The sequence below is a fragment of the Cryptomeria japonica genome, chromosome 2 (genome assembly GCF_030272615.1).
Source record: "Cryptomeria japonica chromosome 2, Sugi_1.0, whole genome shotgun sequence".
Lineage (NCBI taxonomy): Eukaryota > Viridiplantae > Streptophyta > Pinopsida > Cupressales > Cupressaceae > Cryptomeria > Cryptomeria japonica.
The window spans coordinates 395949168-395963217 of NC_081406.1; the positions used below are offsets into that span (position 1 = coordinate 395949168).

The 14050-nt window shown below is 35.0% G+C and overlaps 1 protein-coding gene across 10 annotated transcripts in view; it reads left to right on the plus strand.

Moving 5' to 3' along the window:
- Positions 1–14050, plus strand: part of LOC131064461 (transcription factor GTE12) — a 108795-nt gene that overhangs the window by 78995 nt on the left and 15750 nt on the right. For 9 of the 10 annotated variants that reach the window (XM_057998612.2, XM_057998613.2, XM_057998611.2 and 6 more), the window contains one exon: positions 9037–9178. In XM_057998612.2, coding sequence (XP_057854595.2) covers positions 9037–9178 — 142 coding nt within the window. Of the gene's footprint in view, positions 1–7119; positions 7217–9036; positions 9179–14050 lie in introns of those variants that run through there. The other variant, XM_057998620.2, reaches the window with a different exon arrangement.

A 14050-nucleotide genomic window follows, 5' to 3' on the forward strand; every position in this document is an offset into this window, starting at 1 on the left:
TGAAAAATTCAAAAAATCAATACAATTATACTATATATATAATGACAGAGAACAATATTGTATTACATAAGTTACAAGGATTAAGTAATTTTTTTATAAGATTACATAGATTACAATTTTAAAATATTTTATATGAAATTACCTGTTACAATATACATAAATGACATAAGTATATAAACATAAAAATGTATTAGCAAACATATACACAGGTTCATACGCAAACTGTTACACATACACATACGAAAACACATACACATGCACATGCCCATACCTAAACAAGTACACAAATACATACCCACATACATATACAAGCATATGCACAGACACATACAAATGTACACATGTAATATATGAATAAACAAAAGAATATTGTATATACATAAATTGTAAATTCAACTAACATATAAACAAATATTGTAATATACAACTTATTTAATATACATGTTACACGTACATATACAATAATTGTATAAACATTTAAATAATAATATGGCAATATATGATTATACATGCAAAAACATATAAAAAAACCCATGAAATTAAACACATTTATATGTATACATACATAAACATAAACATAAACACATACATACATACATATGTTTATGTTTAATCATCAACCATTTCTCACAGAATGATATTGCACATTTTAATATTAAATATTTTAAAATTTAATATATTTTGATAATTTTGTTGATTTATTTTTATATTAAAAATAAAAATTATACAATTTATGATGGTCCGACAACACTCACTTTTTGTTTGGGCTTTTTGTGCCATTGATCCTTGTTTGGTAAATAATTATATATCTTCAGATTTCGTTTATTTCAGTGTTGCAATATTGGACATAGTTTCAATTCATTGTTCATTAAATTGTAGCAAGTTACGTTTAGTCTTGAATGAGTTGTAAGGACACTGGTAGGGTTGCATGGATTGCCAACATATGTATCCATTATCTCACCATCACAGCCCATTGTTATTTATTTTTCCATGCATTCGAAAGCAAATGTTTCTAGTGAGCTTTTTGAACTTCTATGTCAGCAAACATCAGCAAATGGGTATGTTGCTTTTGATCTGAATAAATCCACTTTCCATACTTGTAATTTAGAGATTAACAGTGAGTCAATCAGTGTAGTACCTGTTACCTATTTTTCGTTTCTAGCTGAAAATAGGTTAAGTTATGCTTGTTTTACAAAATGGAACAAAGATACATATTACTTCTTCTATATTGCATTCCAAGTGCACTAAGGAAGAGTGAACTAAAGATTACATTTCAATACTTCTAGTTCATAGCAGCAAAAGGAGAGAGACATCTCATCTAAATAAAAGGAAGTATTTTTATTGATATTCAAGCACATGCGTCTCACACAAAGTGCCGTGAGACTGACTATATACATCTGATACGGATAAGAAGGAGCATAAACATGAATGAATAAATGTAAACTAAGCATGTTAAGAGGGTGACCAGTCATTGCCTGAATGACGGGTACTGTTGGAGTCATCCACGTTTGCTTGCTTTGCCTTGTCGCCTTGTCCTCCAGCATCCCAACTCTTAAGTGTTCTTCTAGATCCCGCATAGAGTAAAACAATGAATTATAACATGTTGTTCTAAGCAATGCCTGATTACGATCTGAACATGTACATCTATCCATGCACGCATATGTAAATCCTACGTGCATCAGGTGCATATAATCAGAGTCACGGAAAATCTCAAAAGAGCAAGTATCAAATCAGAAGAAAACTCAAATGCTTTTCATTTTTTAACTTGTTTGCTTCATGTGCAAGAACAGGAAAAGATAACTTGCTGGTCGCAAGCTTCACGAATGAGTGGGGGAAAATGAGGCTCCCACAAGGGTTGAGTCGAACTCATATGAAATCAACAACAATGTCTCATACAATCAAGTTATATCAGAACTAATGACAGATGAAGAGCAACAAAATGCGAGTATGCAATCACATGATCAGCCAATATGCATAAATGATAGCTGCCCTTTTCAAAGGATGTAGACAAGGTATTTATGCATGATAATGAGAAAATACAATGCATATATGGGGCTGTCTAGAAAGGACCTTAGGGAAACATTCAACATTACAGATTCAAAAGACTAATGGTGGTTATGCAACCCTTGAGACAGCGAAGGGACAATGTGCAGTCTATCTTAGCATAAAGGGTAATATGTTAATGAGATAGCAGCCATGGTGACGTGCTGGTCAGTCAAGACAGAGGTTCAAGGGTTTGCAATAAAAGAAACATTAATGTCGCCATAGAAAAGTGGTACAGAAAATTCCAAAGGACTGTGAAATTCCAAGTCATTATTAGTCATAAGGTCTCATAGTTACATGTTTTAAAGGCAATACTCAACATTCAAAAGGACTATCATAGAGCAGATCATAACAGTAAACATCTAAGAGAAGCTCCAAAATAATGATGACATTAATACCTTTGTTGCAGCATGAAATCATAATGCCATATATGAGAAGAACAAAGAGCATTCACCAAACTTATACATATTAAGGGTAAATCTGAAGTATTAGGAAGCATACAAAGGAAAATTTGCAGATTTGTAGTAGTCATATGCAGCTACAACAGACATGAGGGGTATAATAGTCATATAAGTTTAAGGTCATTGCAGAGACTATTCATTCATAGTGGAGAATAGGGTAATGACAAGTATACACAAAGCAAGAAGAGAATGATACAACAAAAATATTGATGAGAAGGAACTGAGTTACAACAGTTTTGTCTTTCAAAAATTGAGAGGTTTGGCAACAATAGGAGCAATATCCTTAATTTCAAGGCGAGATCCATGCACCAGAGGGGGTATCTTTATAAAAACGTTTGACAGTGGATGTCAAAAATATCAACAACTACAGCTATGTGAAACAGTGAGCAATGAACAACGAAGGTGCAGTAATAGCTTGAGAAGACTAAAGTGCTGCATTTAAAAAATTGAGAGAATACAGATACATCCACTGAGTATGGAAAATGCAGAAATAAAGTCACAACAAGTGACAAAATGTTACAGTCATTAACAAGGGAGAATGTCTTGTCATGGCCGATTGTGGTAAAGGATGATAACTGTAATATGGTCACAGTGTAGGAGTTACAATATTTTACAGCAGAGTTTAGTGTGGCGTCTATGATAAATGCACACCTTCATGGTCGTGCAAAATACACTTTTGTATTGTCAACTGCTCCAGAAGAGGAACCCGCCCACTGGGCTCAAATTGTTAACCATATTTATGACCCCATTGTATGTGAAGCAAGATTAAATCATTAAAGGTTCCATTACATTGTCACAAAATCGGTAAAATCGCAGTCAAGGCATAGTTTGATGTGTATGTGAAGCAACCAAAGAGGAACATCAAGCACCAATATTTTACAGTTTTTTCTAGAAACATTAAGGGAAAATATGCTCAGAAAATCAACTCTCAGAATCAAAAAAATATGCAACTGGAGCTCTTTTTTGTTTTCCAGAAATTCGAAAAAAAAGGATCCAAGGAGGAGAGGCTCTCATAGCAGCACCCAACACTCAGAATCACGCCCGACACAACAAAAACATTAAGGGAAAATATGCATAAAATCAGTTAAACCAGAGCAGCTTTCATTCCAAAATAGAATTCGAAATCTCAGTTTTCACGATTTACCAGGCGGTTTGCACGCCAAAGAAATTTTGATCTGCCCAAAATCAATGTAAGACTCTTCGAATTTTTCTAGAAAGTCACCTATGGCGGCGCCCACTGAATTTCAACAAGTTGCAGATATTTTCGACCTCCAAACCCTTAGCATGGCGACGGTGTGGAGAGAGTATAGAGTCTCGAATGAGATGAGGGAGAAATGAAACTTTTAGGGTTTTCTTTTCCCTAAGTATTCATCGAATGGTATAAGGCATTATTTGCCTTTTTTCTTTTATTTATTTATATTTTTCCTCATCCATTTCCTCGTGGAAGCTTTGTTAAGTAAAGTCATTTTTATTTGCATTTCTTAGGTTTAAAATTCATATATAATATTTATTAAGTGATTTACTAATTATCACTTAATATTTGTTCCTGTAATAAAAAAATTATTTAGTGATAATTAATAAATCACTTAATAAAAATTATATATGAATTTTAAAGCATGGCTAGAAGGTGAAAATGAGATAGAAGAGTATGTAATAAAGTGAAATTATTAATCACTTTATTAAATATTTTTCTTAAGTAATTAACATGGGGCTTTTCTTAAATTAAATAATAAAAAATATTCATTAAGGTGTTATTTTATTAAAGCATTTTAATAAATATTTTTTTAATTTATATTTATAAAATTTAGTGTTTATTAAAGTGAAAATAGCTTCACTTTATTAAATGTATTTCTTAAAATTATTATTGACTTAAATGTAAAAATGATTTAAAAGGTATTTATTAAAGTGGTGTTTTATAAATCACTTTATTAAATCTTTTTCCTTTCATTTATTGATAAAGTCAAGATATTTTTGCATTAATGAGGGTTTGCAGGCCTGTCAGGAGATATTTTGGGGCCATTTATGATGCATTTAGGAGCTTTTATGGTAGAGCGTGGGGTGGCTTGACTTTTTGTTCAAGTCCTTTCAGTTTTACACTTGTTTTTGACCCTAAAAGTGGGCTTTTTGGGTTGAATTCGACCAAGTGGTTAGGGTTTGCTTTGTGGGATGCAGTTGTTGGAAGCAGCATATATACTGCTTTCCTTCTCTTTTGTAAGGGTTCTTCATTATTCATCTTTTTGGCAGATTGTAATTTTAGAGTTCTTTCTGCAGAGTTGGATATTTTTGTAACAAATTTTCAGAATATACAGATTTGTAACACCTTTCAGCAGTACTAAGAGTTCATACCTTCCTATTTCTTTCTGATATTGGGTGTCTTTAGTGTCAGTGCAGGTTTATTTTGTGGCATTCTTTGTCCTTGAAACTGTACTTGTTAGTTTTCATGATCAGATTAACCATAATAAACAGAAAACTAAAGTTGCACAGTAAAGCATACAAATAGAGGATCACACAACACAAAAACTACCCTGGGAAAACCTCCCTCTTGGAGGAAAAACCCAACAACAACAGATCCTCAGATCTAATTATTATTCTAAAAATGTAGATTCACTTACCCAGCTAGGGCACAATACAACAGCAGGAGATAATAGATAAGATTAGACTTATCTCAGTCCTTAGAATGCATGAAATCACAGTGCTGATTTGCAAGCCTTTACATAGAAATCCGTTGTCCTTTGATTGTGCTTCACTGCCCTTCAATGGTGGTTTGTTGTCCTCTAATTGTCTTCGCAGTCATCTTCTTGTCTTTGCTGTCATGGAGAACAAGTTCGCTATCCTCAAGGTGTATTCATACTAGCACAACAGATGATGTCCTCCTTCAGTTAGATTGTATATAGCAGAGGCAGCTTGCATATAACCTTCAATGAATTCGCTGGCCTTTAGGCAGAATCCTCATTAGATAAACAGTAGAGATAGTTCACTTGTATTCATAACTTTCAGATTTCGCATATGGAGGAGCAGAGATAGTTCGCTGATTGTGTGTGGTGTATATATCAAATGATACTTCATTTGCTTGCATTTATATATGATTAAACTCCCTTAATCACCCTCCAAGTCGGCTAGGAGGTTTTGGCGCCAAGGTTTATTTGAACCATATTTATTGCCGCCCAACTTGGGGCCTATATCCTTCACACGCTACAAAGTAACGGTTATAGGGTCGACCCTATAATGAGGTTTGCACGTTACATATTGGTGAAGCCCTATCCTTGGGCGCTGAGCTGGAGTATTACGCGTTTGGCAAAGATTAGAGGGCCCAACCCTATTTAAGTTTCCACGCCACCTAAATGAATAGGTGCGGTTTACAAAGAAAAGGGCCCAGTCCTTTTGGATGGGTTCTAATGTTGCCTTGCGGCAATTAGAACCCATCTCCTATTTATTTTCACCCTAGTTACAAAAACAACATTCCCTCTTAACTAGGGAGGAAAATAAACACACAACCATATTCACATGGATAATCCCATGGCCTGAAATTTTACAAAGTTTAAGAATAGGGCCCAGCCCTAAGCAATACAAAATACACATCATGATCTAAGCACACAAATACATTGCAATATGAGCCTTTCCATAATGTTCTCCTCAGTAATGCCAGGAGAGGATAAAATCAAACTTCATAGCTATTTGCTTTCCTGGAACCTGCATATATCATCAAGATATAAGATCTTTCATCATGCACACCCACAGAGGATGAGAGACCTTTCCTCATGCACACCTGCAAGAAAAATACTCATATGAACATACAACATAAATCATGCACAACCGCAGAGGATACATAAACTTCTCCCAGAGAAGGACAATCTGTCACCTTGCACACTGCAGAGGGTGAATACGCTTCTCCACTAAGAAGAACAAACTACCATTGAAGGGCAGTGAAGCACAATCAAAGGACAACGGATTTCTGTGTAAAGGCTTGCAAATCAGCATTGTGATTTCATGCATTCTAAGGACTGAGATAAGTCTGATCTTATCTATTATATCCTGCTGTTGTATTGTGCCCTAGCTGGGTAAGTGAATCTACATTTTCAGAATAATAATTAGATCTGAGGATCTGTTGTTGTTGGGTTTTTCCTCCAAGAGGGAGGTTTTCCCAGGGTAGCTTTTGTGTTGTGTGATCCTCTATTTGTATGCTTTATTGTGCAACTTTAGTTTTCTGTTTATTATGGTTAATCTGATCATGAAAACTAATAGTACTTTGATGTAGGTATCTTATGCGGAAGTATAACTATTTGCAGGTTATGAGCTGTGTGTGAAATAGTAGTCATGGGTTGTGAAAAAGAGTGTTTTCTCCTCCTAGGATTGTGATTTTTAGCCTTCTCATGAATCACTGATGCAAGTGTTATGATTTATTGGGTTGTGTAGGAGAACTTTATTATTACTGTCATATTGTGCGTCACTCTTCCTTGCTTTTAAGTTTTTTTTTTAACATATCATCTGGTGCATCCACTTAGGGTTAGATTTTAATTTTATATGTCCTCCTCACTCTTTTCTTTGAAGAAATTGTTAGTTTAGGTGAAGAATTTGAAAAGAACCAGCTTACTCTGGATGTCCATTTCAATTTCAGGTTACCCACAACCTTGAAGTGTTCCCATGTTTCAATAGGCAGCTGAAGTTCACAGCTTTAGTAAGGGTGCAGGCTTCATTGATAACAGTACCTGTTAAATATAATTAAGGTAAGCCAGGCTGCCGTAGTGCTCTTCTTAGCTTGATTTAGAATCTAACAATTGTTGAAGAGTGCTGTCCTAATGGTGGCCATATTCACATTGAAGTACTAGATACACGAGGTTTCAATATGAAATAGTTAACGATACTTGAATCATGTGTCTTTTATTGAACTGTACTGTAAATCTATTTTTTTACAGAAATGCATCATATATTGCTTCAGAGGGTAGAAGATTTACCCAATTTGACAATGTTTCAATGAGAGGCTTTTCCTATAACAAGTATAAAATATAGCATTTGAGCTTGTGCTCCAAGTAACAGTGACTCCACATCTTTGTGGAGATGTTGATCAGCAAAGACCTTTTGTGTATGGTTTCAAGCCAACTTTTCGTCTTTTCACTAGTTTACATCCACATTTTTGCTTAACTAGTTCATTATTTGAATTTTGTTCAGCTGCTTGGTCAGTAAGGGGTTAAATATTTTATTGTGCTCTCTAATGCTAAAGGTTTGCTATGCTGTGTTTGAAATTATTGGCAACGAGGTTTTGTTTGAAAGAAAAAGGAGTTGGAGATACAGTTAACAATCATGGGAAATTTGGAATGGTGCAGCTGAAATATAGATTTTAATATAACGAGACATGCCGACCCGGGAAATAAAATAACAAGATAAACACATTCTAAGTTGGTTATGGTTCCATTTTATTATCAGGTGGATATTATATTCTTGACTATGGATTGCTGTGACAAAAACCACACCAATTTTTTTAACAACCTTTGCTGCATGTTCTGTTATCAAACAAATTGATTTGTCTTCCAATCAGATATCCCATTTATGAACATTGATCACTATCTTGTATATGCTGCTACCTAGCCATAACAGAATTTTATAAGGGATAAATATCTTTAGATGTGCATCAAGAGAAGCATTTTTTAATTTTATAGAATTTCCATAAACTCTTCTTGATATGTGTGAACAAGAATATTGGATGGGGTGAGACAGGTGAGAAGCTATGGCACCAGAAATACTCAACCATTGCTGCTGTTTCATGGATCAAAAAACTGTTCAGACAGAAGTACCCTGAAAAGACTTGAAACATATACAAAGCCATTTTTGGTTCCTAAACTAAAGCTGTATCAGCCAGGGTAAACTGCTGATTTTAAAATTTCTTCTGCCGTGTGAAAATGAGTTGGCCAGTCCATAGTTCCAAATTCCTTCAGAATCTCATAAATGATTATAGAAAGAAACAAAAATCTCTATAAATTTGTATTTTTTATAATGAAAACACAATGTTTAAAATTAAACAAAAGGAGGTAAGGCTCAATTTGTTGATACCTCAAGTGCAAAGGTAAAGGAACTGTTTATGTCACTGTTGAGCAAGACGCCAAGTTGGTGTAGAGACACCTTGTGGAAACCCACAAGGGTATTGTTTTATCCTTTCACCTTATATATGTTCAACAAGGTATATATAGCCTTCTTCTAGATTGAACCTATAATCTGTGATATAATGAATAATCTGTGCACTGTTTTGAAAATCTAAGCAAAAATCCCAAAGTAAGCTCTCTATGTTCAAGTTTTTATATGCATGAGCAGATATTTTCCAAGAGGAATTCAAATTCTCTGATATGGGTTTTTTAATTCAAAATGCTTTGTAAGTATATATGAGTGTAATGTTACATTTTTATTGTATATCCATCAGTGAAAGTATGTAGATGGGAATTTTTAATATAACAGCAGTAATAAAATGTTATATTTTTATATGAATGGATGGTGATAATGTGTTTTTTATGATTATAATGAATTATAGTTGTTTTTGATGCAGAAGTCATCGTCATAGGTCTGGCTGTCTATGTGCAGTATGCGTCGCTACACGGCGTAAACTTGCACGCAAAGAAAATGCTCCATTGGTGAACATACAAAGTACAAGAATCAATGAGAATGCTTCACATACATTGAAAGAGCAGGTAAGTCTGTATTATTTATGTGTTGAATGCATTATGCAGATCATGCTTTAAAAACTCTGACTTGGCAAAACTTAAGCAGACCCAAAATTTGACTCAAACTTGAGTATTGGCAATCTTTTTGAACATTATAAAAGTAAAGCACATAAATCTGCGAAATAATCTTCAAAAGCATGCATAAAACTAAATTTAGAGAATCAGTAGTATTTCTCTATTTGTAGATCAAAAATTGAGTTCGACACTCATCATAATGTCATGTGCCATATAATAAAATTACAAATTCATATTCATAGTCTACAGATTTCCTAGATGACTAAAGTCTGTAGGCGACTATATGAGTGCCGCCCTCAAATTGGATCGTAATGTCTCTCGTTGAGAAACTATATCATCCTTAATTGGAGCCTTCATTCATAGGAAGTGTGTTTGATGAAGCGCTTATTGATGCCTCACCTTTTGCTTCCTCATTTGTTGTTGTGTCTGCTGCCCATTCTGCTACCTCTCTCTCTCTCCAAATAGACAATATGATAGACAATAAACATGGGCTTCACATCCTTTGTAATCCAATTTGAATACAGGCTGATGTCATCAAGATCAATCACCTCATGTGTCTTCTGCCTCTCCACCCTTGCATGCAGACAAAAGTTATATTACACAAAGAAAAGGTTTTCAAGTGGTTTGAGTCAATCTGTTGCACTCTTTTGTATCAATGGTTTGAAATGTGATCTACTGTGCTCACACCCATAAGAACTACAAGGCTGGGACAAATTGTAGATGGTGAGGGTTTGAAGATTAGGTGTCATTGCACCAAAATCATCCCAGCACGAATATACAAGGACAACATACTTTGTTGCTTAGTAACTTAAAAATAAACTAAACTTAAACATTACACTTTTGTCTTAGTTAACATATATAATTTGTTATGTGATTGTAGAGTTGTTCTTTTCCAAATGTATAGAGGTGACAAAAACAATCTCTTCTTTGCACTTTTATAAATTTGCAACTTGACATGAATAATGTCTCGAAGGCTTTTGTTAGACTTAGGGACCATCCTCTCCAAACTCTTTTTGACTGTGATGTCCCCGATTAGAGCTACTGAGTCGGCCTTTCTATTTTAGCTAATATTTTTTGTTAAATAAATAAATTGTTAAAAACTTAAAATTATGATTAGTTTCCATAGGCCAACTTGCATTCTTAAAATTATGAATATTTTTTCTTAGGCCTACTTGCATAGTGGAATTAAATAAATATAATTATTAATATTTTTTTCAAGGGCCGACTTATCTTGTTATGGTGGTTTTCCCCAAGCTGACCTTGGATAAGTTTTCTTTACATATGTGTGTGTGTGTGAGAGAGAGAGAGAGAGAGAGAGAGAGAGAGAGAGAGAGAGAGAGAGAGCTGCAGGGGAAAGCATGGAAGCATTTCAAATATCTTTGCATTGAATGAATGCATCTGGAACTCATACGTAGCCCTGAGTCTTTAGCCTTTGGTAGGACGTAGCCCCTGCCAGCATGATCTTTAGTATTTTCTGTTCTTTCTTACAGAGTTAAAAAGCATTGCATACTGCGACCTGGCTCTCACCTGGGTCATATCATTATACAAGAGCTTTGTAGCACTGGAGATTACAGTATTGCAGAGATATTAGCTCAGGCAGCCACTTAGGGGGATTTCATCAAAACTAGGGCTGTAGCTGTCCCAGGAGCAGGTCTGTTGTGAAGACAATAGTCACATGCTTTTGTAGCACCGTAGTGATTTTCTCCTTTGTTATTGTCCTTGACACAGCAAAGCAGAATTAACAACGATTAAGGGAGAAACTAAGTTGCACCATCTTGGAGGCGTACAAGCATGTTCCTTATGTCTGAATGTTATTTTATATAGAAAGTAAATCTGTTGTTTGCCAGATTGTGCTATTGTATCAGACTGATTAGATGAATTAAGAATTGTCTTCTCCTTTTGTGGGTTATTTGTAATTTGTGTAGCAAGTGTTTATTGAAGAGTTATAATAGTCATTTGTTGGAGAGGTTTGATGGGAAGGATCCAGGAATTCATTTTAGAGAGTTAGCACAGTTGAAGCAATAGGGTGAGATGGAAAACTACACAGCAAAATTTCAAAGGCTAGCAATAATGATTTCTAATGTCTCAGAAAATGCTTATAGTCTTCTTTATAGAAGGTTTGGCTGAACCCCTCAAAGGGTTAGTAAGAGCATTTAATCCAAGAACCTTACAAGAAGCCATCAATAGGCCTTTGAGTTTTGAAGATTCAGTTAATAAAGATAAATGGAGTCTCAAGCAAACAATTTCTATGCCATCAAAGAAGCCTCCTCGGAAGAACACAATACCACCTAACACAAATACGGTGGAGATGTCTAAAAATGAGCTGTGAAGAAAAAAGATTTCACATGCAAAGAGTCATGGCAACTAGGTCATAAGTGTTTGGGAAAAGGACAAATTCATTATATTGAGGTCATTTCTGATGAAGACAAAGATGAGGAGACATGGAGAGGTGTGAATTCAAGTCCAAAGTTGCTTGAGGTCAAACAACATCTGGGATAGGTGGACTGTGATGTCCTTGATTTGAGCTTTTGAGTCGGCCTTTCTATTTTAGCTAATATTTTTAATTAAATATATAAATTGTTAAAATTATGATTAGTTTTCCTAGGCTGACTTGCATTGTTAAAATTATGAATAGTTTTCCCTAGGCCAACTTGCATAGTGGAATTAAATAAATATAACTATTAATAATTTTTCCAAGGGCCAACTTGTCTTGTTATAATGCTTTTCCCCAAGCTGACCTTGTGACAGTTTTACTCGGCCCGACCTTGGATAAGTTTTGTTTACATATGTGTGTGTGTCATGGGGCTGGGCAGGATAGCCTCGTGCAGCACTACTAAGTGAGATCTCTCAGCTCAAGGAGTCCTAAGCACTGTGCACCCAATAGACTATGCCTAACCAATTTAACCTAGGATGTGCAGAAAGTGAATAAAGTAAGCAGATAATGCAAAATTACAAAAATACGAAGAAACATGATATTGGGCCCAAAAATCCATTTATTGCATCACCAAGATTACAACACATAAATAATGGATCCAAGGTCGAGTTGGGCTCCACCGACAATAATTGACCCAAAACTACAATTTTACCCCAAGGAATTTAAACATTGAGCATAAAACTCTAGAATTGAACTTTCACTCCCATGCTGGCACACCTCTTTGGCTTGTACCACATTAGTCTCCTCGCACTTAACTTGCTTTGCTAAATAATTCCCCCAACCTAACCTCTCCAAGTGTGCATGCAACCCTTTTGTAGATTTAGCATTAGAAGGCACGCACTCCTGGATAGCGGGCTTGATGTGACCTACTGTGACATGTGCCCGACTTAGAACTCGTGACGAGTTCCACCATGCGCAGGTAACCTTGTTGGCTCTTGAGTTCGAGCCGCTTGGCTTCAGCTCAACCTAGGCAAGGCGTGCACCTCCAACAGTCAAGAACGAGACGTTCCACATGGTGTGTGGCTAGCCACAACCTAACCTAACCAATGACAAGTTTAATGAGCTCGAGCGCCACTTGGACTGGCCATGATCACAATGGGTCAAAGCGCTAGACACAAAAGAGAGTTTTGCGGATGTGCTCGACAAAGAGTCATGTTTGAGTCGATAACATGCACCTTTATTGAACTTGAGCCATTGCGCGCCCAAGAGATACCAAATCGGGTCATAGATTTGGGGGTAAGATACTCCCTCCACAAAGCAATCTCAACAAAGACAAATCTCCCCTTTATCTGTTGAGAACTGTAATGTCCCCTAATGCTACCCTCTTTTATTTTGTCCTAGAATTACAATTTTAGTACATAGAGAGAACAATAGAAGGACACTAATGTCAACCTTTCTTTTCCTCCACCTATCCTTGAGGAGAATCACCCAAGATACCACCAGGTATTACAGACTCTATTGTATAATTTACTTAATTGTCATATGGACAGTTATTTATTAAACTGTCATTATGACATTATTATATTATATCCCATTGATAACATTATATTATATTATTATATTATATCCCATTAATAACATTATAACATTATATCCCATTAGTTGTGTGTGTGCTGGTTTAGCTCTCTTTTGAGGCTTGCTGTATTTTCCGGGTCAGCCCCCTTGTTTTGGCTGCTTTATTATCAAAAACATTATATTGTGTTATCTGCATTATGTAATAACATTATTATATTACATTACATAATTATGTAATAACATTATTATATTATATTATTACAGTATTAATAATATTGAATAGTGCCACATCATATTAGTATTACTTTATTCCTTAAGGCCAGCGAACTTCTTGTATGTGTCTCCTTAATTTTTACGTGCTATTCGTTTTTACTATTCTCCCTATGCTGTGTGATGACTGTTATTAGTCAGGCTTATTTTCTTACTATTCCCCCGATATATTCCCCTTTCTCTCATCATGACTTCTACTATATATCTTGTCTTATGATGAGACACCTCTTTATCGAGCCTTTTGACTACCTCTTAATCGTGCCTTTTTGTTTAATATTTGCTATCTTTTTAGTAGTAATCGCTGCCCCTTACTAATAGAGATCACTCTAATCTTAATGTTAATTCATTGCTCGTCTTAAAGGTAATTGCTATCGCATTATTTCCTTTAAACACATGCAACCTCCTCTAATTGAGCAGCCACGTAACCACATTCTTTAGATTTCTTTTAATAACTTTTAGTCACCGATTTGAGGGAATCATGTATATTCCTTAATATAGAGCTGATCATGTATAATATTATTAATTTAGAATTATTAATAAGTAATAAATAATAAATAAATAATAGTATTAGTAATAAACATAATTTGTAAATTATGTTTATAATA